The 19711-nt window shown below is 42.9% G+C and overlaps 1 protein-coding gene across 6 annotated transcripts in view; it reads left to right on the top strand.

Moving 5' to 3' along the window:
• The window catches only part of EBF2 (EBF transcription factor 2), a 122392-nt gene that overhangs the window by 9530 nt on the left and 93151 nt on the right, over nucleotides 1-19711 (top strand). For 5 of the 6 annotated variants that reach the window (XM_036396659.1, XM_036396662.1, XM_036396665.1 and 2 more), the window contains exon 6: nucleotides 602-670. The exons of the other annotated variant lie outside the window; for it this stretch is intronic. In XM_036396659.1, coding sequence (XP_036252552.1) covers nucleotides 602-670 — 69 coding nt within the window. The remainder of the gene's footprint in view (nucleotides 1-601; nucleotides 671-19711) is intronic. 6 annotated transcript variants of the gene reach the window in all.

Consider the following 19711-nt stretch of genomic DNA (forward strand, 5'->3'; position numbering starts at 1 on the left):
TAGTCTTAAGGGTTTATCACTGAAGCAATTGCAAAGGGATTGAAAAGCCAACCTGGAAAACATCTCTTCAGATCCTTTGTAGGATCTAAATATGTTCAGTTTCTGGCTTTTCATGGAGTGCTGAAGTTTTCAGTAACCATATAAAACTTAGATATTTAATAATAAAAAAAAATACAGTAATATAAAAAATATTATTGGAATAGACCAAACCATTAGGTTGCTTATAGTCAGTTCTAACACCTTTTGATGGACTTTTAACCCCACATAACCCATTTGGTTCTGCCTGTAATGACATTATGACATCTGTTAATCACTTATTAGACCTCTATGAATATCACCTCAGTCTCAAGTGTGGCCATATTGCTGTTCATTTTTGGCTGGGTAATTCAGAATAGATTACAGGGAGCTAAGTGCTAAACTCCAGCTTGAACCAGCCAGGACTTAGGCACCCAATCCCTTTAATTTTCCCTTCTGGAAAGCAGAATTTTTACCCTTCCAGGCATATATGGAGTGCTGAAGGTTTTCTGACAGACTTTGAGCTGGCTCTTTGCTCTCAACTGTCCCACTGGTTCTTTAATTTTGCTTTTCTTTCCCTCTCCAGTCGGTGCTGTGAGAAGAAAAGCTGTGGCAACAGAAATGAGACTCCATCTGACCCTGTGATCATTGACAGGTAGGAGATGAATTCCCATTTTCCTGCAAAAGCATCCCAAAATTGTTGTTTTTCACTTTGAATCATCAGAGATTGTTTCTCACTGGTTATTTGTTGATGTCTGCCATTTGGGGACCTTGACAAAATTTATGTTTATTTTTAAAATGAAATTCTGTTTTTATTGTGACCAAATATTTCATGTGTGCACCTGGAACATTCTCTCCTCACCAGGGATGGGATCCAACTGGATTACTGAGACAGATAAAGCTTTGAGCAGCCTGGCAGCTTCACTAATGTTCTTTAACAAAAGAGCAATATTTTTGTAGAAATGTGGGGAGAAAGGGAGGGGCAGAAAGGCAAAAATGCAACATTAAATCTGACAGGTTTGGGATTGTGAGCAATTTCATGTAGAACAGCTTTGTGTATCACTCAGTTTCGGTTCCAGGTTTAGGTTCTGTTGCTAGTTTTTAGGTCAATAACATAAATGGGGAGAACAGCAGTTTGTTAAACCATGAAGTGGCACTGTAAAATTGTGTGTATTTGGGGGAGCTTAGAAAACTTCCTTGTGGAACTCACTGACATGGAAGGGTTTGAAATCTGGAGTTCAGCAAGGCTCAGACAGGGAAAACAAAACCAGGCAGAGCTGCTTCAGAAAGGAGCACACATACAAGGGCTCCAGAAGGGGAACAGTAAATGAGGAAAAGCCAGCAAGAAAATGTTTTCCCCCAGATTATTCTGTAGTAAGTGTTAAAGGGTTCCTTTTCCCTGAAGCAGATGCTACAAGAGAGCTGATGGTGGAGTGGATTGATTTTAGAGCCAGTTTTTGTCTGCCTGTGTCTGGCCTGTTCTATCTCCTCCCTAATGAGCTTTATTTGTCACAGTATTTCTGGTGGACTTGTTTTGGCATTCAGAGCAGTAAAGCTGGTTTGAATAAAGATCTGCAATAATTTTCTTTTTTTTTTTTTTTTTTTAATCACAGAGTTAATCTAAATAATTTTGGAACTCTGATGAGGCAATGGGTTCTCCTTCTCCCTTTACCCCCCATAGTTTTGCCTTTTAATTCTGTGCTCACAAGCTGTGGCTGGGGCCAGAGCAATCCAGAGCAATGAAATGGGCTCTTTGGGGAGCAGAAGTCCTGGATGTGCCATCTTGACCTTTCCTATGAAATTTCGAGCTTATTTTTGGCTGTGTTGATGCTTGGTATGAATGTGCAGTTGGGAACTTTCCAGCCTGAAGTCTGAATTTTCTGGGAAGCAGCTCAGGATGGAAGGCCCTGGATTTGCCCCTGGATTGAGACCTTGACAGGGACAGTTCCTACCCCAGCTGAATTTGTAATCCTGAGCCAGCTGCTTATCCTCATGCAAAGTGAAGATTCTGATGCTTCCTGGGGGGCTTTGGGATCTGCTGATGTAAAATGAAATGCAAACTGTGAGAAAGGAGAGGGTTTTTCTTTCTATCAACTGTGTGTAAAACGTGCATCACAAATCACCTGTTGTGCTCAGTGAGTCCCAACCTTTTCTACTTTGCTCTAAGACCTCTCCTAACTTTGTCTAGACCTCTCCTAATTTGTTCTGAGCCCAGAACCTTTTTCCTGCCTGCCCTGCTAACAGCAATAGACATTCCCTTGGCATGGAAGCCTCCTCCAGGCTCAGTCTGGCAGCTCCTTTTTGTGTGTTGGTTCTTCCCTTTCTGTGTGTGTGTCTCCATTCCAGGTGAACTCTGGAGCTCAGTGAGGGTAGGTGAGGGAAATCAATCAGGGGTGCAGCCTGATAAAGCTGCTCCATTCAGTTAAAGGCAGTCACTAAATCAGATTTAGGCCACAGAGAGAAGAATTTATCCCAGCTCTGCCCTGCTGTCTGGAGGAGGCTTGGCTTGCTGAAAGAAGCAAAACTCAAAGCGAAATATTTTTCTTTTTTGTACCACTAACTGGTGGTGCAGCATCAAGAGAGTGACTCCTCCTTCTGGCAGAGTTATTTCTGCACAGTTATTTATTTCTGTTCCGCCTCTTCACCCAGCGAAGCAGGGCCTGAGGAGTGAGGGATAATCCTGTGTGCTACATCTCCATCAGCACATGTAATGCAAATAAAGCCACAGAGCTGTGCTGTGCCTGTCTGTGCACAGAGAAATCCTTGGCTCGTCTGTCATCCTCACACACCTCCACAGCACCAAAGTACAACAGCTCAGGAGCTGAACTGCACTCTCCACTCCTCTAAAATGTACCCTGTGGGGTCATTTTTTATTATCTTTCAAACAAGGAGAGTCCTGTGTGCTCCGGACTAGCTGGACAGCAGCTTTGATTTATTTAGAGGGTCTTTCTATAGCTTCTTTAAAGGAAAACACCTCTGCTTAGGGACTTGGCAGCAGGTGGAATATAATTTCTGAAGTGCACCTTGCAGCCATGTGGATCAATAAATATGGTGCTATTTTCAGCTCAGTGATGCCTTCATGGTGGGTTGCTGTTAATTTAAAATGAACTACAGGTTTTCTTTAAATAGTGATTGAAATACAGGTGTTTTTCCCTGGTGTGAAATGATAGGTCAATGTAAAAATCTGCCAGGTACCAACCTGGCTGTAACACTGCCTCATGTCTCTGGAGAAGGGAAAAAAGGAAAATGGAGAGAGGAGAATTGCAAAAACATCTTTGTGTTGTACAGAGCTCTGCCTAAGCAGTGTGGGCAAAGTGAATCAGCATTTCCATGGAATAAAATTCCAGAATCTTTGAGATTAGAAAAGTCCCTAAGATCATTGAGTTCAACTGTAAGACCATCATCAATATAGTGATTTCCCCTTTATTTGTTTCTCTCCCCACTTTTTTACCTGCTGTGTGCTGGAGGGAGACACAATTCACTGGTGTTCACCAAATCCTGGGGACTTGTAACCCTGTTTGAAAAGCAAGAAATAGTTCAGTGGGAAAAAAATGTCAGCCCTGTTGTTGTTGTTGTTGGGTTTTTTCTTCTCCTTGAAAGAATTCCAAAAGTTCTGATGCTGAATAAAACATTTTTGCAGTGACCTTTGCTCTGGGGACTGGATTTAGATCCGAAGGCCCTTGCAGTTATTTTTCCACTCCCTCTTAGAAATGAGAACGTTTCCATATGAAAGGGAACTTCTCCACTGAAATGCAGTGTGTGCCCTCTCCTGCTGGCAGAGGTGTGCAGGATACATTGGAACATTTTGGTTCCTGTGATGTTCTGAGCCAGAAATCCAGTGTAACTCTGGACAGAATTGGATTTCAGAGTGATGCCTCTGGTTTAACAGGGATGGCACAGCTCAGATCCTGCAGTGCTGCAGGAGTCCAAAATTGGGAATTCCACTGGAGCACAGGGCTGGAGGGACCTGGGATTGCATTTTTAATCCAGAAGCACTTGCACTCCAAGGTTTTGGACAACATGAGCCATGATCAGTTCTCAAAATGTCACAGCAAGCTTTAACTTTGTGTGCACAACCAGAATTAGTGAGAGCTAAGTTGGTTCTGGTGTTCCTGTGGTGGATCCCAGCTCTGGTGGATTCATCCTGGATTTCTGCTTGCCTTTGGAAGTTGGCATCTGTGGAATTGGTTGGTTGAAGAGACATCAAATATGTAAATATTATCTTTTTTCCCCCTTCCCTCATGGCTGAAGTGCTGGTTCTTGATGTTCCTGGTAGTTCCTTGAAATTGGAGAGTGAACTTTGTGTTTCCTTTATGGAAATTACAGGCAGGGATACGAGGTGCAGGTGCTGGGGAACTTTTGGATGGAAGGGTGGAAGCTCATTCCTTTGAAGATGGCACTTTGAATTGGAAACTGTATTTTGTTACACCTGTGCTAGAATTACTCAGTTTGTTGCCTTTCCTACCCTGCCTATGCAAATAAAAAGAACCTTGGTATGAGGATTAAGAGGTCGTGGAAGATGCAAATTAATTTAATTAATCACTTTACTGCAGATTTTCTCTCTCATTGTAGGTGAGTTGTGTAATTTTGGATATAAATTCATCAAATGGCAATGACCTTTTGATTTTTTTTTTTTAGTTTTCTTTGTGTTCTTGAAGATTCAAGCTCTTTAGAGGAGGTTATTTTGTGTACTTGTTACTCTTAATGCTTTACTGAGTTTACTGAAGCTGTGGTTTAATTGAAGCCTCTGTGGTACACATTGGTGTGAGTTTTTTAGTTGAAAAATTTGCTTTTTTGGTTTTTTACCTTCCCCCCCACCCCTTTTCTAATAGAGAGAAGCAGTCAAAAGAAATTTATGTGTAATTCAAATGAAACCTCTTAAATGGTCAAAAGAAAATTTCATGTCATTCAAATGAACATCTTAATTCAATTAAAAATGCAGTGTCACAAGGGTGGGACAGAATTTTTTTGTTCCTAGAAGGGAAACTTCTCAGAACAGCACGAGAAGCTGGGAGCACAAACCCTGTGCTGCTTGCAGCTGCTGCCTCCATGGTCCTGTGCTCCCTTTGGGCTCATGGAACGAGGTCTTTCAGCTCAGGTTCTTTTAGAATCTGAGACATTGGGTCCAATTCCTTCTACTTTTAACTAAACTCCTTTTCCTAAACTGTTCCTAATTGTCCTGGGAAGGGTCTGGTGTGTGTTGCACGTTTTATTAATTTATTTATAGTGATTGTTGCTGGGGAGGCAATGGTGGGGACTGGAGTGGATGGTTGGGATGGAGACCAGTGTCTCCAGCTGGGTCAGCATCCATGGCACCAGCTCAGCACTGGGCACCCTGCTTTGGTGGGTGCTGAAGGGCAGCATGGATCAGCTGCCACATGCTGCAAGAGGAAAAATGAGGCTTTTGGAGCCGTTCTTTAACAAAAAGCCAAGGCCTGAGCACAGCTGGCAACTTGTCAGCCTCTCTGGGAAGGCGCAGAAGGGCCTGGATGACATCCCTGTGCCATGGGGGCCCATCCCTTCACGTGGAATTGAGGTGCAGGGATGGGGGTTTCCCTCCCTGCTGGTGCCCTGCCCTCCCTGCTGCAGGGACAGAGGGCTGAGCTCTCCCACAGGCACTAAAAATCACTTCAGGGTTAGTAGGGATGGGCTTCACACCTTCTCTGTGTGTGTGTCCCTCCCTGCCCACTTCCCTCTCCCTAAAAACCCCAAAAGAACACATAGATGAATTTTCATTTTGAAGGATCTAACTTCAGATAAGTGCAGACTTTTGATTGGGATTTTTTTTCTTTTTTTCTTTCTTTTCTCTTTTTCTTCCTTTTCTCTTCATCTCAGCCACCTGAAAAGGACTTTATCCCTTACACCTCCCTTTGAGGTGATTCCAAAACCCACTGGGTAACACAAGGATGTTTCCTCATGCTCAGAGGCAGAACCCCAGGACTGGAGAGGCCTGGATCAAATTCCCACTGACAGTGGGTTGCCCTGTCACCTTTAGTGACATAAGTCTGTGCCTCAGTTTCCCCCTTAATACAAAGCATTAGCAACTACCTGGCTGTGGAAAGCGCTTTCAGGTCCCTGAATAGGAGTTTTCAGGTTTATTTTGAATAGGAGTTTTCGGGTTTATTTTTCACATTCCTGGTGCCAGGAGGATTTAATCTGCATGGCAGAGTTTGATTGTTCCTGTTCTGCCCTGTTCTCCGTGGCCCTTGTGAGTCTGCCAAGGCAAAAGGAATGTCTGGGATCTGCTGCTGTGGGGTGAAAGCAGGAGCTCTTCCCAGCTCCCTGTGTGCCCCAGTCCCCCTTCCAAGCCCCCAAAACCTACAATGATCTCTCCCCTTGTCCTAGGGAGTCAAAGTCCTTTGTTCACTGCTAAACCCTGCTCTCCTGCAAAGAGCTGCTGTTGTGCCATCTGTCTCTTTATGAATTTTTTAGTAGACTGGATGTTTGTGGGGAGTCAGTAACTTAAAATTGCACTATCCCAGCCATTTGACAAGTGGTTCTCTTAGTGCCTAATTTGTTTGTTTCTTTTTATTTTCTCCTTTCTTTCAGACAAAAGGAAAATTCTTTACTAGTTTGCTGTCCAAAACATCTTGAAATCTTTGATGTGTGCAAACACTTAAAGCTTGTAAACAGACTAAACTGGAGAGTAGCTTGTGTCATTTAATCTTTCTCATTTAATGTTGACAGACAACAGATTTTCCAGCAAGCTGGTGAGTCAGAAGAAGCTTAAATATCTTTATGAATGTGCTGGAAAAATGAAGAATGGACTGGTTGGGTCCGTGGAAATCCTGGGTTCTGCTCCTTTCCCCCATCACAGTCCCTGTATTTTTGTAGCCATTCACAGAGTCTGTGTTTAACTATAAACTATGTATGTGATTTTCTGACTTTCCCTGATAACACAAAGACACAGTTGCTGAGAACTGATGTGTGGAAATACTCAGGTGATGTGCAATTTGTAAAGTTTCTCTCCCCCAGCACTGTTGGTTGCTGCTGCTTCTGGAATGGAACAAGAAATGAGATGGGTTTAAATCACTGCTGGTTTCAAGCACGGATTATTGGGGAATTAAACAGAGCTGGAACCTTATTTCCACCTGTTTCCATTTCTGTTTTGTGCAGATTTTCTCCTGGCCATGTGCTGTCACTGTGGGCATCTCTGCCCTCCAAACAGAGAGATGCCTTTTGGGATGTGTTGGAGGGAACACGTGTGGGAGTGCCCATCAATATTGATCACTTCAGTTCCACTAAATCTGTAACCAGAACAGTTAGCTCATGTCCTGATCTGAGAACTGTGAGGAAAACATGGCTGAGCCTAAGCAAGGGCACCTTATATAATTTAAAAAATAAAATCTAGCTATTTCTGCTACTGCCTGGAAGCCTTAAGAAAATAAGTCCAATGAAGACAAGACCCAAAGGATTTTAGCAGTTCTGCATAAATCAGATAAACTTCCCTGATGCTCTAGAGCATCCTGGACACAAGCATGGATGGATTCCAGTCTTGTTAGATTAGTTGAGATAAAAATGTTGATGGTGCTGGGGCTAAATCCTGCATGAGCAATGCAAAGATGGGAGTAAAGCTTACACATGGTGTAGGAGAATCCTTGTTTCTTTTTAAATTGAGGCTTTTCCCTGTAAATAGGGAGAATTTGGTCCAGTTTTTGCTCATAAACAGTGAATGAGGAGGTTAAGGGGCTGCTGACCTCAGAAGGACAGAGAGCAGAGTAAGGAGCCATTGGAATCAATGAGGTTGGTAGTAGTGGAAAGGGGAATGGAGAACAAGTTTCCCATGGACTAAAGCACCTCTGGGAATAGAAGTTGAGGATAAATTCACTGTGCAAACAGCACAGAAGAAATTCTGGGTATGTAGAGCAGCAGTGTGTGACATGGGATCTCCACAGCTCCACTCCTTGGCTCTGTGTTTGCCTGGCTCCATCTGCACTCATCAATAAAAATGCCAATATTTCAGAATATTTGCATCCTAATGAAAGTATCCTCTGTTTATTTATGACCTGAAATACTCTTCTCACTTTTGCACTCCTCTTGGCCTCTGTCTAGACCTGGTTTTATGGACTTGTCACTTCATCTGCCCTAAGCTTTTTAGTTACTGCCTCTGGCTTTCCTTTTGAACTTTTTGTTTTTCTCTTCATCCCTTCCCTGTGTGTTCCTTTCACCATCTGTTTCTGGTGGGATCTCCCATATTTTCTGCCCTGTAAACATCCCAGGGTTTCAGCCTCTCTGAAGGTGATTTCTTCACCTCAAAGTTCTCCCAGTTAATGTGTTCCTGCTTTCAGATGGGAGATGAAACAATTTATCCTGCTTGGAACATCACCCCAAATCCTTGTGAAGTGAAGAAAAGATTGAGACTGAAAGTACAAAATGTGCATCTGAAGCTTAAATCAGTTGGAGATGTGATTTTAAAGCTATGTTTTGCCCAAGATGATGTGGGAGACAGGATGTAGGGAACACTCCACATGAAGGAGTGGAACCCAAGTCCTGTATTCCAGGCTGGATCATGTCAGCATGTCCTGGAACAGCGTTTCCCCCCTGCAGCTGTGGCTCACATTCCCATCTTTCTCCCTGGTTTGGATCTTTAATATGCTGCTGTCATCTGAGCCATCCTTCTTTTTCCTCCTGATTATTTTTCCTTTTTCTCCCCATCTCCTCTGCTACTTTTCCTCACAAATAAATGCTAATGTCTCCATGGGTATCCCACTTACAGCTCCACATTTGGTGGCTTTTCCTCCAAGTGGAGTCCATCCAGCCTGTAAATTGTATTGGATCAGTGAGCCCATAATGAGGCTTCGAAGTCCAAACAGTGCAAGTCTGCTGGGATTTTATTGTTCATAAAGCTCCTTCCCTGGGGAGTGATAGAGCCATTAGGTGTGTGCTGTGTTTAATATTTGGTCATGACAGGAAGCAATAATTTTCTATCTTTTACTGTGGCTCCTGAGTTGTTTTTAAGCAGTCAGCTTATTCAGTCTCAGTGGCTGTGAACCCATTAGGCAAACAGCTCTTCCCTCCATGAGTTTGTATCTTCCTACAAAGGCTTGTTTCAAGGAAATAAAATAAAATCAAGTGGCAACTGGTTGCCCTGTGGTGGCTTTTAATCCCTTGCCCTTCTCAGTGGCTGTCACTGACAGGGGTTGACATAAGGCTGTTTTCACCAAAAAATGGCATTTTTCATGCTGAATGAGATTTAAAAAAATTAAAATTATTCCAGCAGAGAACAACCACCAAAGCTCCCATGTGCATTGTGTGTTATGGGTTTGGGTATTTATCTTGTGCAAATCCATTATTTATTTCAGTGGAAGCAGTAGGAAGGTTGTATTTAAGTATTCCAGAAGTTTTTTGAATATGTTTTTTATGTTTTATATCTATATAAACAGAAAAAAAAATGAAAACAATAGTTTTGGGTGTAGCCTGTAGGAAGCTTCTCCTCTGACTGTCCTTCCCTTGCATTCCCAATGCTTCTCTCAAAGAACCAGGCAACTTTCTCCATGGAATGTGTGAGGAATTCTGCACATTCTGTGCTTTTCAGCCTGATTATTGCAGGTGTTCCCTTGCTCTCTGCTTAGGTCTCTTCTTTTGCTCCAGGGGAAAAGTTTTCCACTTCTTCATTTCCCCTCTGGGTCCTTGTCTTGGATCTCTGCAGGTTTGTATCAGAAAGGGAAAAAGTAATTGGCTGGCTCTGTATGCCAGAGCTGTTGTGAGGGCACAGAAGCACGAGGTGGGTTTGCATTAACCAGGAGCACACAGGTCCTTTTTCCAAACCTAACCTGAGAGGAAGATCCTGGAGTGTTTGGGAAGAGGGAGGGCAATTCCAGAGGTGCTTAAAGCAGTTGAAAACAGCACACAACAAACACATGAAACCAGCTCATGGCATAAAGAAATTAAAGCTGAGTGCTGATGTCTTACAAATCACATTTAATTAATTTTTAAGAGGTGGGCTTAGGTTTTCCTATCATAAAAAGTTAATTTAAATGGATCCTGGTTCAGCAAAGCAATTAACACTTTGTATTATCTAGCATCAACACCAAGAAGGGTGTGTGTAAATAGTTTAAATGAAGTAAGTCGTGAAAAGAAAAGTGAAACTGAAAAGATTCATATTAGGGGTCCTGCTTTCTTTCACAGTCACAACATTTCTGTAAGAAAATTCAGATCTTGAAGCTGCCTTTTTTGAAAAGATGAAACTTTAGGTTCTTGTGTTCAGATGACTCTAAACCACAAAATGCTGTTTTGGGTGGCTGATAAAGCTGACTTCTGCCTCCTTCACCCATCTACCTTTAGTTTTTACTGTGGAAATGATCTTGGAATTGATGGCTGCTAGAAAGTTCCCTGGCTCTTAAACTTGCGTGTGCTAGATTGTAACCTGGACTAGGAGTGCTTCAGTATAAATTGTAATTTGCATTAGGAGCGCTTGAATTTGGTTTTCCAAATCTTTACTCTCTTTGGGAATGTGGGTGCTCAGGGCCTGGAAGAAAAGTGACCACAACTTTTCCAGCTGAATCCCTGCCAGTATAAATCCTTCCCTTTGATGCTGACAAAGTATCTGCTCAGGCAAAATTCCTCTGCTAAAGAGGGGAGAAAAAGCTGTACAGTGTTGTGTCAGTGTCACTTGGTCACAAAACCTCAAAAAAAACCCCATCCTCTGGGATGTTTTGGATGTTTTGGTTTCTTTTCTCCCTTTCCTCTTTATCTGAAACATTTCCCAGCATCCCTTCAGGGACATCTGGTTCTCTCTTTTTCCAGCTTTCCTTTGGCGCCTTCAAAAGCGTCACTGTCAGTTCTTTCTCTTCAGCAAACAGCACAGGCAGGACACTGGTTCTGCCCAGGAATTTGCCTAAAATGTAGCTGCCCTCCAGAAGCAGAGACTGAAACCAGTTCTGGGATGGGAGTGTGTACCCCTTGGGTTTTATTTTTACAGAGAAATGTATATATTTTATATCTACATACAATACAATGTATTTTAAATAGTTACCTTATATATTATGTGTTGTTATTATAATATATTAAATTATTAGATATTATATTTTTTACAGACAAATATAACATCTTCATGAAGTTCAGTTTTTCTGCACTCATAAATTGATGGCTCTTTAGAATAATAAAATATCATAATAGAGTTCAGGATTGTACTGGATATGTCCAAGAGGATTTAATTTAGAGTTACTTCCTTTGTCCTAATTCTAGCATTCTGTAACCCCTGAATGAGTTTTTATGAGGAATATTCCTGTCCTTCAGATCTTTGGTGTGTGAAAGATTTCCCTTTCACATTGCTGCAGCTGCAGGAGGGTGTGAGGTTTGATCTTTCTGCAAGCTTTAATAAGAGTGTTAACAATAATAATAACAATCGTAATAATAATTCTTCTCTGTATCTTCCATGTACTTCACTTTTCTCTCTATCTAATAAACCTAGAGCTGTTTCAGAGCTGTTTTGGGGCAGTGCAAGCATTGGCAGAGCAGCACAGGGTGGTTTTTAACACGCCAGTTCCACATCCCAGTATAAGCCTGCAGCACAACCGAGCTCATTCCAGGTACCAAACCTCCAGGATTGTCCCAAAACTCCCAGGAAATTGCTCAGGTCGTGATTTGAGCCTCTCTGCCACCACCACCTCCTCCCCCAGACACAAAATTTCAGGTCCTTCATGCCCCTGAACAGTGAAGTTAAATCAAGACATGACTGGATTTGAGTTTCAGCCCCTTCCCCTCCGAGACCTGGAGCTGAACTTGGAAAATTCCCTGAGCCAGTTTCTCCCTGCAGCTGCTTCCAGCCCAGCCTGCAGTGCTGGGCAGGAGTGTGCAGCAGGGAGGGAGCCTGGCAGCTCCCTGTGGGTGATGGGTTGGTGTGTCCAGCCAGGGGACTGGCAATGGGAAGTGGTGCCCACTCCTCTCTTCTGTCACCCGTGGTACGTCAGGTCCCCTGGATGCAAAGGGCAGGCAGCTCCCAGTGACAGAAATCTTCAGTTTTCAGCCTTAAGGATTCATCTCCCTTTGTCCCCAAAGGTCTTTGTGAGATATTTCATCCCTGCCAGGGTCCCTGTCCCTTTGACACAGGCACATCCTCTACGTGTGTGCAGACCCACCTTGGAGCAGCACATTGTCCTTTTCTTGCATTTCTTAGACACTTTCTTGTCCCTTTCTTGCATTTCCTAGTGTAAAAATGTCCCTTTCTGAAGGTTTGGCACTGTTGCAGATGTTTTTTACTGAGATTTCTGTGTTTGGGTGGGGGAAAGGGCTCTGCACTCTCCCGCTCCGTGTCTCTGTGTCACTGACACCAGCTGTCACCTTGTGCAGGTTGGTTTTTCCTCTGGAGGAACTGTCAGGAGATGAAGGGTTGTATTCCCACCTCTGCCTGAGCCCCATCCAGTGCCTGGTGTCAGAGGAATATTGGAAGTCCTGTCCTATTGTCTGTATGAACTCTGCTTTGTGCTGTCTCCTGCAAAAAAGGGTCTGATGTAAAACTTTATTTAACGGAGAATTAGTCTGGAGACAGCTGCAGAGCACTGTGCTGCAGGAATATTTTGTAATACAACATTTAAAAGGAGAGTGTAGTTAGTTAGTGACAAAAAAATCAAGATCCAGCTTTTATACTGTGGGTCCTCTGCACTTCATTGACTGCATTAAAAGCCTCACATTTGGCTCTTGCTTATATTAATTTAAATATCTCTTTTAGGGTCCTCATATTTTAGGGCTGTCCAGGACAACTGTCCTGGTTATTTTTTTGTTTCAGCTATTCTTTCTCTGTCCTTTCTCTCTGGGAAACTCTGGAGTGCAGGGGGTTTGTACTGTGCCTAAGGAATTGGGATCCTGCTCTACACTGAGTCTGTAGCTGTTTCTTAAAAAATGCAATAATTTCAACTTGCCCCTAATAGTGATTACTGCTATACATGGAAATGTGTTTGTTTATTAAGTGGACTCAAACAAAATGTTTATTTTCTCCCCACACCACAGCTGTTTGAACCATTGTCTGCAAAGTAATTCATAACTAAACCATTTAAATATTTTGGTCGTTTCTTAAAAATTGTATTCTATAATTCCTCATAATTGTTTTTGTATAACTGGCAAAACATTTCAGTAGGTTTTGTCACTTGTTGAAACTCTTTGAAAATAAGAAGTTTTTCTTTACAAAACCTGGTTCTGTACTCAGCATGCTCATGTAGCATTCTAATTGTTTCACCAAGATAAAGTAATCTCAGATTAAAAAGTAGGGATAAAATCCTTAATGAAAATTATTCTACTCTTATGCCCCAAATAATCCTTGCTAACGATGGGGTCTCCTGTTTCCAGACTGCTGGTTCTAACTGATGTCATTTGATCTGATCTGTTTGCTGGACACTGAGTGGCAACTGGAACATGAGATGGGTTTTGAAGGGTCTGTGTGAAAAAAATTTACTGCCATGGTGGTGTCATTGCAGGGCTCCTGGCTGTGGAGGGAATTCCTGTTGTGGGCAGACACAAAAACTGGCTTTTAGTCCATTTTTGTTTGGGCCAGGTCTCATATCCCCAGATATTTGCAGTAACATCATTGCAGAGGGCCCAGGTAGGACACCTGAGTGTTCTCCTGCACTCAGGGATTCTGTGGGATCAGTGATTCTGTATCACCCCCATAATCCACATGGAAAACTTCCCCTTGTCTTGTTATATAAAAAATCCTCCTCCCTTATCCCAGTGAAAATTTCCCCTGTTTAAAGTCCCATCTCTGTCTCCTAAGCCATGTTTTCTCCTGGAGTTCACCATTGTTTTGCCAGCCCACCCCTCACAAAGCAGAGGTCACATCCACACGACCTCTTGGCTGGTACGAGGAGGCTGCTAAATAATTCACGTGGCCAACTTGATTTCGGGGTCCACATTTGTTTTTTCCACTCTCCTAATCAAGATGCTCATTTAATTCTATTCCAGCACCTGTTCAGCAATTAACACCCTACAATTTGCATCTTACCCTGACATTTGCTATCTTTCCAATTAGTTTTTATATCAGTATAATTAGGTAGGGTTATTACAGTGCATCAAGCAGGGTCGAGGATATTCCCAAGCCTTTAAGCTCTTTCCCAGATTTGTTTAGGGAAGCCACTAAGGGTAAATGGTTGATTAGGATCACTGTTTTTCTTCTTCATTCAGATCAGGCGAAAACTGTTTCCCCATGTGGCCCATGAAAGATCAGGGAAATATGTCAGTCTGTAAGAACTAATATTATGTAGTTCGTGACTTTTTGGGTGAATTTACAGGGGATTAGGAGTAAGGGTCAGGCTGTGCAGTCCCTTGCAGCAGTATTCACCAGTAGCCTTCATTATGCTCTTGCTTTATGTTAAGCTGAGCAACTTGCAACAATAATTTTAATTTTTAAAAAATTTTTTTTTTTTTGAGTTGACATGTGGGTGGGTGAAAAATCCAAATTAGAGGGTGACCTGACCATACTGAACACTTGGCTTAATTGGTAAAGACTCTGGGAGTGAAATGACTACTCCTAACACCTTTTAATTTAAATTTCACAGAAGGAAGCTCTTGCTGTTCAGCTGTGATTGGTTTGGGTTGTGGGCTCCTGGAGTCAAAAACAGTCCTGCAGCCAGTGTGGCAGGACAGTGGGCTTTCCTAAACTTGCTGAACTCCAGCTGATCCCCCCTCAATACCCAGTGCTGACAGAAGGGAGAGTGATGTGTGTGTGGCACTGGGACATGGGGAGGGGAGATCTATAGTGCAGATCAGAGGGGAGAGCCTTTTTTTCTTATCTCACACCACCCAGCTCTGCATGTTCTCCGTTTTTTAAGGTTCAGTTTGAAATCATCTCCCTGCAGCCCCCAAATTCCCCTGCACGTCTCTTCATTCTGGAGGTGCACACAAAGGCTGGTATTATCAAGAGGCAACATTGCCCATGGCAAGATTGCAGTGAAGGGTGGGATTGGAGGAAAATTCACATTGTGCTGGGGAAAGTGAAGAGCTGGATAAAAAACCCCAAAACTGCCACATTTCATGTCTGAATCTGGGTATTACTCTGAGATATTCTGCAATGCACCTTAATGATGCTCTCCAGGCCTTGGCAGGGACCTGCTGGGACCCCAAGGAAGGATCAACCCAAATTCCCCAGCCTGGGGAGAAGCAGAGCTCTCCTGTGCTGTGTTGGTGCGAGAAGTTCTAATGTTTGTAAGTCTGCAATAGATTCACCCTTGCCCAATTTAATATTATTTACTATAATGAGCTTCATCTCTCCCCATTCTGTTGGGGTTTTTAATCTCCAGTTGCCTTACATTGGTATCTGAACAGCCTTAGAAAAATAGTGGGGTGAAATAGCCTGGGGAATTGGGGCAGCAAGGAAGAAGTGAGAGGTTGTTTCATGGAGTGGGAGAAAGGGGTTGGATGTAAAGAAGGCAAAGCAGGACACAGAGATAATGGAATTTACTCCTCTGCCAGTGCCAGAACTAGCCTGGCCCATCTCCCTCCTCAGTCTGTGAGAGCAGAATCTGACCCCAAACCCCAAAATATTCCCATTTATTGCTTGGAAATTTGAATCAGACTGTACTGGTAGAAGTTATCTCCTCAAATTACTAGAGCTAAAAAGGAGAGCAATAAAAAAAAAGGAACAAATTTTTGTGAGGGTGAAAGCTCCACTTGGGGAGAGCAGAATTGACAGAAGCCCCTCAGCGGATGCTGTGCCCAGCAGATTTCAGAGCTCCTGCTGTGAGCAGGCAAAGCTGCTTACCTGTGCTGACAGGAACTGTGGGGTGTCCTTTTCCCAAGGTTTTGTCTCAGCCAGGAGCCTTGTTCTTGGGCTGAACTGTGTGGGTAAGAATGGCCTCTTTATACATTAAATCCTACACATGAATGGCTGTAAATGTGCTCTGAGAAATGGGGACAGACAATTTGTATAAATCTGATTTAGAAGGAGGAAGAGTCTATATTGAGGAGACTTTTAATGAGATTTTTCAAGCTCCTCTGCTTAGCTGGATGCTCATCTAAGCTAACCTGAGCAGCAGAAGTTTTCCCTGATATTCACCCCTGTATCTTCTGTTGAAATCTGGAGCCTTGTGTACTGGGCAGGTGGGTGGAGGAGAAAGTCACCACACAATTCCATTTAACACAACCATGCCCTGTGTTGTGCAGGATGATGTCGTTATCTGATCAGCTTGTCTGCACTGCAATCTCACACTTCATCTTTTCCCCTGAATGGGTTTCAACGTGGAATGCAGATGCACTTTGTCACTGGTGGGTACACTGGGAAACACAGAGCCTGGTTACTGTGGGCCAGCAAGACTTTGTAGCCATCCATCATCTAAGAGTTCTAAAAGGCTATAGAACTTCTAATGGAGTGGCAGGAGCTCTTCTTACAGTGACATCAGGACAGATTCTGGTGACATCACTGAAGGGCTGAATTTTACCACTGCTGGTGCCAAACTGTGTCTTAACCAGCAGTTGGAAACCTTCTCTGAAGCTCACCTGCTAATTCACCAAGGCCTTGGACTTCAAAAGTTGAATTTTCAGCTCTCCCATCGCTATTTAGACCAGATCTGCCATGCTGCCTAGGAGTTTAAAATAGTAATTAGAATCCAAATCTACTGGCTGGCTTGGAAAAATCAGCCTAAAGGCAGCAGTTGATGTTATAGAAATTGCTGGCTCCTGAGAACTTTTGAAAATGAAGCCCTCTCCAGCATATTGCTTTTGAATTTAAGGATTCTGTTCTAGATCATTATATCTAATGTACATAACATGAGTGACTGTGTTCCAGGAGAGAGAATGATTTGCACCTTTTATCAGTGTCCAAAGAGAAAATTTAACCTGCAATGTCCAGAATGTGCTTGTGGTGTCTTTCTCTGTGAGTCCTCCAGTTTTGGGCAGCTTTGTGAGTGGAATCAGAGTGATAAAAGTTGGATCTTTTCCATCTGGATTAGGTCATCCTGTGCACTCCCTGGCGTGGTCCTGCTCAAGAATCTCTTGCTGTATTTTATTAATAATCTCCTGCTTGGAGAGTTGCTTCCCTGAAGGCAGGTGTCCAACATTGGTGGGAGTTACATCCACTGCCCCTGGGATGCGTCAGATCCTTGATGTGCTGTACCCAGGAATAGGAGAAGAAAGAGCTCAATGAAGTAAATGAATAATCACATTAATGATGTTTGCTAAATCGCTCATCCAGTGCACCAGCCAGTGTAATTGCTTCAGAGCTTTGTGTGAAAGCCAGCAGGCTGATGGAGAAATATAAACAAAATTATTCCCTTCCCTTTACCCCAAACAAGAATTTAGCCATTAATAAGGGCTCTTTGTTTCCTAAAAATCTAAAAATAGAAGCATGATGTGTGAGCAGGCAAGGTTTGTGTGTGTAATCAGTACTGGCTGCACTGCCAACTGTATTGAATTTCCTCTATTTAGGGGGATCTTCCAGGGCTTTTGCAGTTGTCTTCATAGAAATTCAGTTTCTCTGCATGAACATCTGAATATTTGTGTTTGAGAACCAGCAGTGATCAATTCTGAGCTGTTTTTCCAACCCCAGGTTTATCAGCATATTATTAAACTGAAATGATGCAAAACTCTGCAAATCCCTTTTTAATCTTTAAAAGCAAATTTGGGGAAACAATAATAATAATAAAGGCTTATATGGTCAATGTTGAAAGCCAAGTTTAAAATGAGATAGGAATCCTACAGGTTAGGTACCATCAGTAGGGTTTTGACTTCTCAATTTTCCTCCTGTAAATCTCCTTGGGTGAGCTCAGTGCTTGTAAGTTGTCAGGTACAGAAGGAGGTGGCTGCTGTTTGGAAACAAATAAATAAATTTGTAGGATGAAAGGTCACACAAAATATTTGGGAGTTCTGCAGCTGGCACTGGGAGCAGCTGCCTGGATTCCCTCCTCAAGGTGTTGCTGTGTTATTTTGGGGGATTGTAAGAGCTGAAATGAGGGATGCAGGACTCCAGGCAGCTCTTCAAACTGCAGTTTATTGTATACAAAATGCAATTTATTGTATCCAAAATGCAGTTTATTGTACACAAACTGCAGTTTATTGTACACAAAATGCAGTTTATTCCATCCAAGAGGTTACAGCAGTCCAGGGTGGTGGGTGACAGAGCTGTGCCCACAGCTGTCAGCTCCAGCTGCAGGCAGGCCTGGAGACCCTTTGGTTTTGGTTACATTTCATTATTTACTTTTCTTTGCTGAGCATCTTCATACAGTAGAACCAATCTATACCTTAACTTTTATCTATAGCCTATCATAGCTGCTGTAATTTCCATATTCATGGTACTGTTCTCCAATCACTCACAGTCAGTACATTGCAGTTGAAGCCAGAAGTTGTTTTTCAGTTTTCTTGCAGTGGAAAATTCGGAGACCTTTTTTGCCACATTTGCTGCCTTGTTTGCCTGTGCTATCTTTCCACTTGGTAAAAACATCTTCTTGTTTGAGGTGGCTCTATCCTTTGCTCTAAGCCATAGAAACCCTTTCTAACCAACACACCCTTTGCTCCTTGGTTATCCAGTGAGGCTGGCTCAGCAATTCTTTTCTTCTGTATCCAAACTTGCTTCCATCTCTATTCCTTCTTCAGATTCTACATTTAAAAATCTTTCTGCTAAACATACAAATCTGTGAGACTTTCCTGTCAAACTTTCATCCTTCCCACAGGGGATGTTCGGGCGGGAAAGGGACGGGGGAGCCTGCTGGGTGTTTTGCAGCCGGGAGCAGGTGACCAAATGGATGAGTTGCTTCTGTGCTCTGTGCGAGGAGGGGTCATGGAGGAAAAAACACCCGTGTGCAGGCAGGGCTCTGCATTTTAACACCTTCCCTGCTAAGCAGGAGGCCGGCTCGGGGTGCTGAATTCCTGCCTGTGGAATCAATGCGAGCGCTGTGCGGGCCGGGCTGTCAGCAGCGCCCTGCAGGGACGGCTGTGCAGGGCTTGCTCGGCTCCCGCAGCCACTAGGGAGCTGTCTTTAGCTCGGATTTCAGAGCTAGCTCATTAGACCAATAACAGCGGACACTCACTGGCTTTTTCTTCAAGAATTTGTCAAGCCAGGATGTATTTATAGAGTTATAGCTTGACAACAACAATGTTCCACCTCCCTTTACCTGTTGCAATGGTTTTCTCACAGAGATCAGCTTTCCCTTTGTTCCTACGTGCTTCTCTCTGTGCTCATCTCATGTCCTAAGAGGAGATTGAGATCCCTGAATTCTTTGGCTCTTCTCAGATTTGGGAGTTGGCCTTCTATTTTGAACAATAAAGACTGAAATGGGAAAATGTTACACCATCATCCCAGCCATTAAGAAAATCTCTCCTGTAGGATATGAAGAGATGAGACAGCCCTGCTAATTATGATGCAGGAAAAGATATGGAATTACCAGAAAAGCAGAAGCCAGGGACTCTGGTTTTGATTAATATCTGATAAACTTCCACTTAACCAAGTAATTTTATGTCTTTACTTCAATTTTAGCAGACCTGACTGGTTTGGGTAGGAAGCCCTCAGTTAGATTCCACAAATAAGAGGGAGAAAACTGTGAAAGAAAAATAATAAAAAGGTTAATATTTTTCAGTTTCAGCTCTGGTATGGGAAAATTGTGACTTGCAGCTTTTGAGCCTGGTCTAGGTCATCCCAAACATCAGCCTGGCTTGCTACCAATGATATTTGGGATTGTTAAAGCAGAGCTGTGGTACCATGGCTCAAAGTGGGAGTAAAGAAAGTCTGGAAATGTGCTGTGTAATCCTGCCTGGAACTTGCAGAGTGCTTGGAGCA

This window comes from Molothrus ater, chromosome 28, assembly GCF_012460135.2.
Source record: "Molothrus ater isolate BHLD 08-10-18 breed brown headed cowbird chromosome 28, BPBGC_Mater_1.1, whole genome shotgun sequence".
NCBI classification, from domain to species: Eukaryota; Metazoa; Chordata; class Aves; order Passeriformes; family Icteridae; genus Molothrus; species Molothrus ater.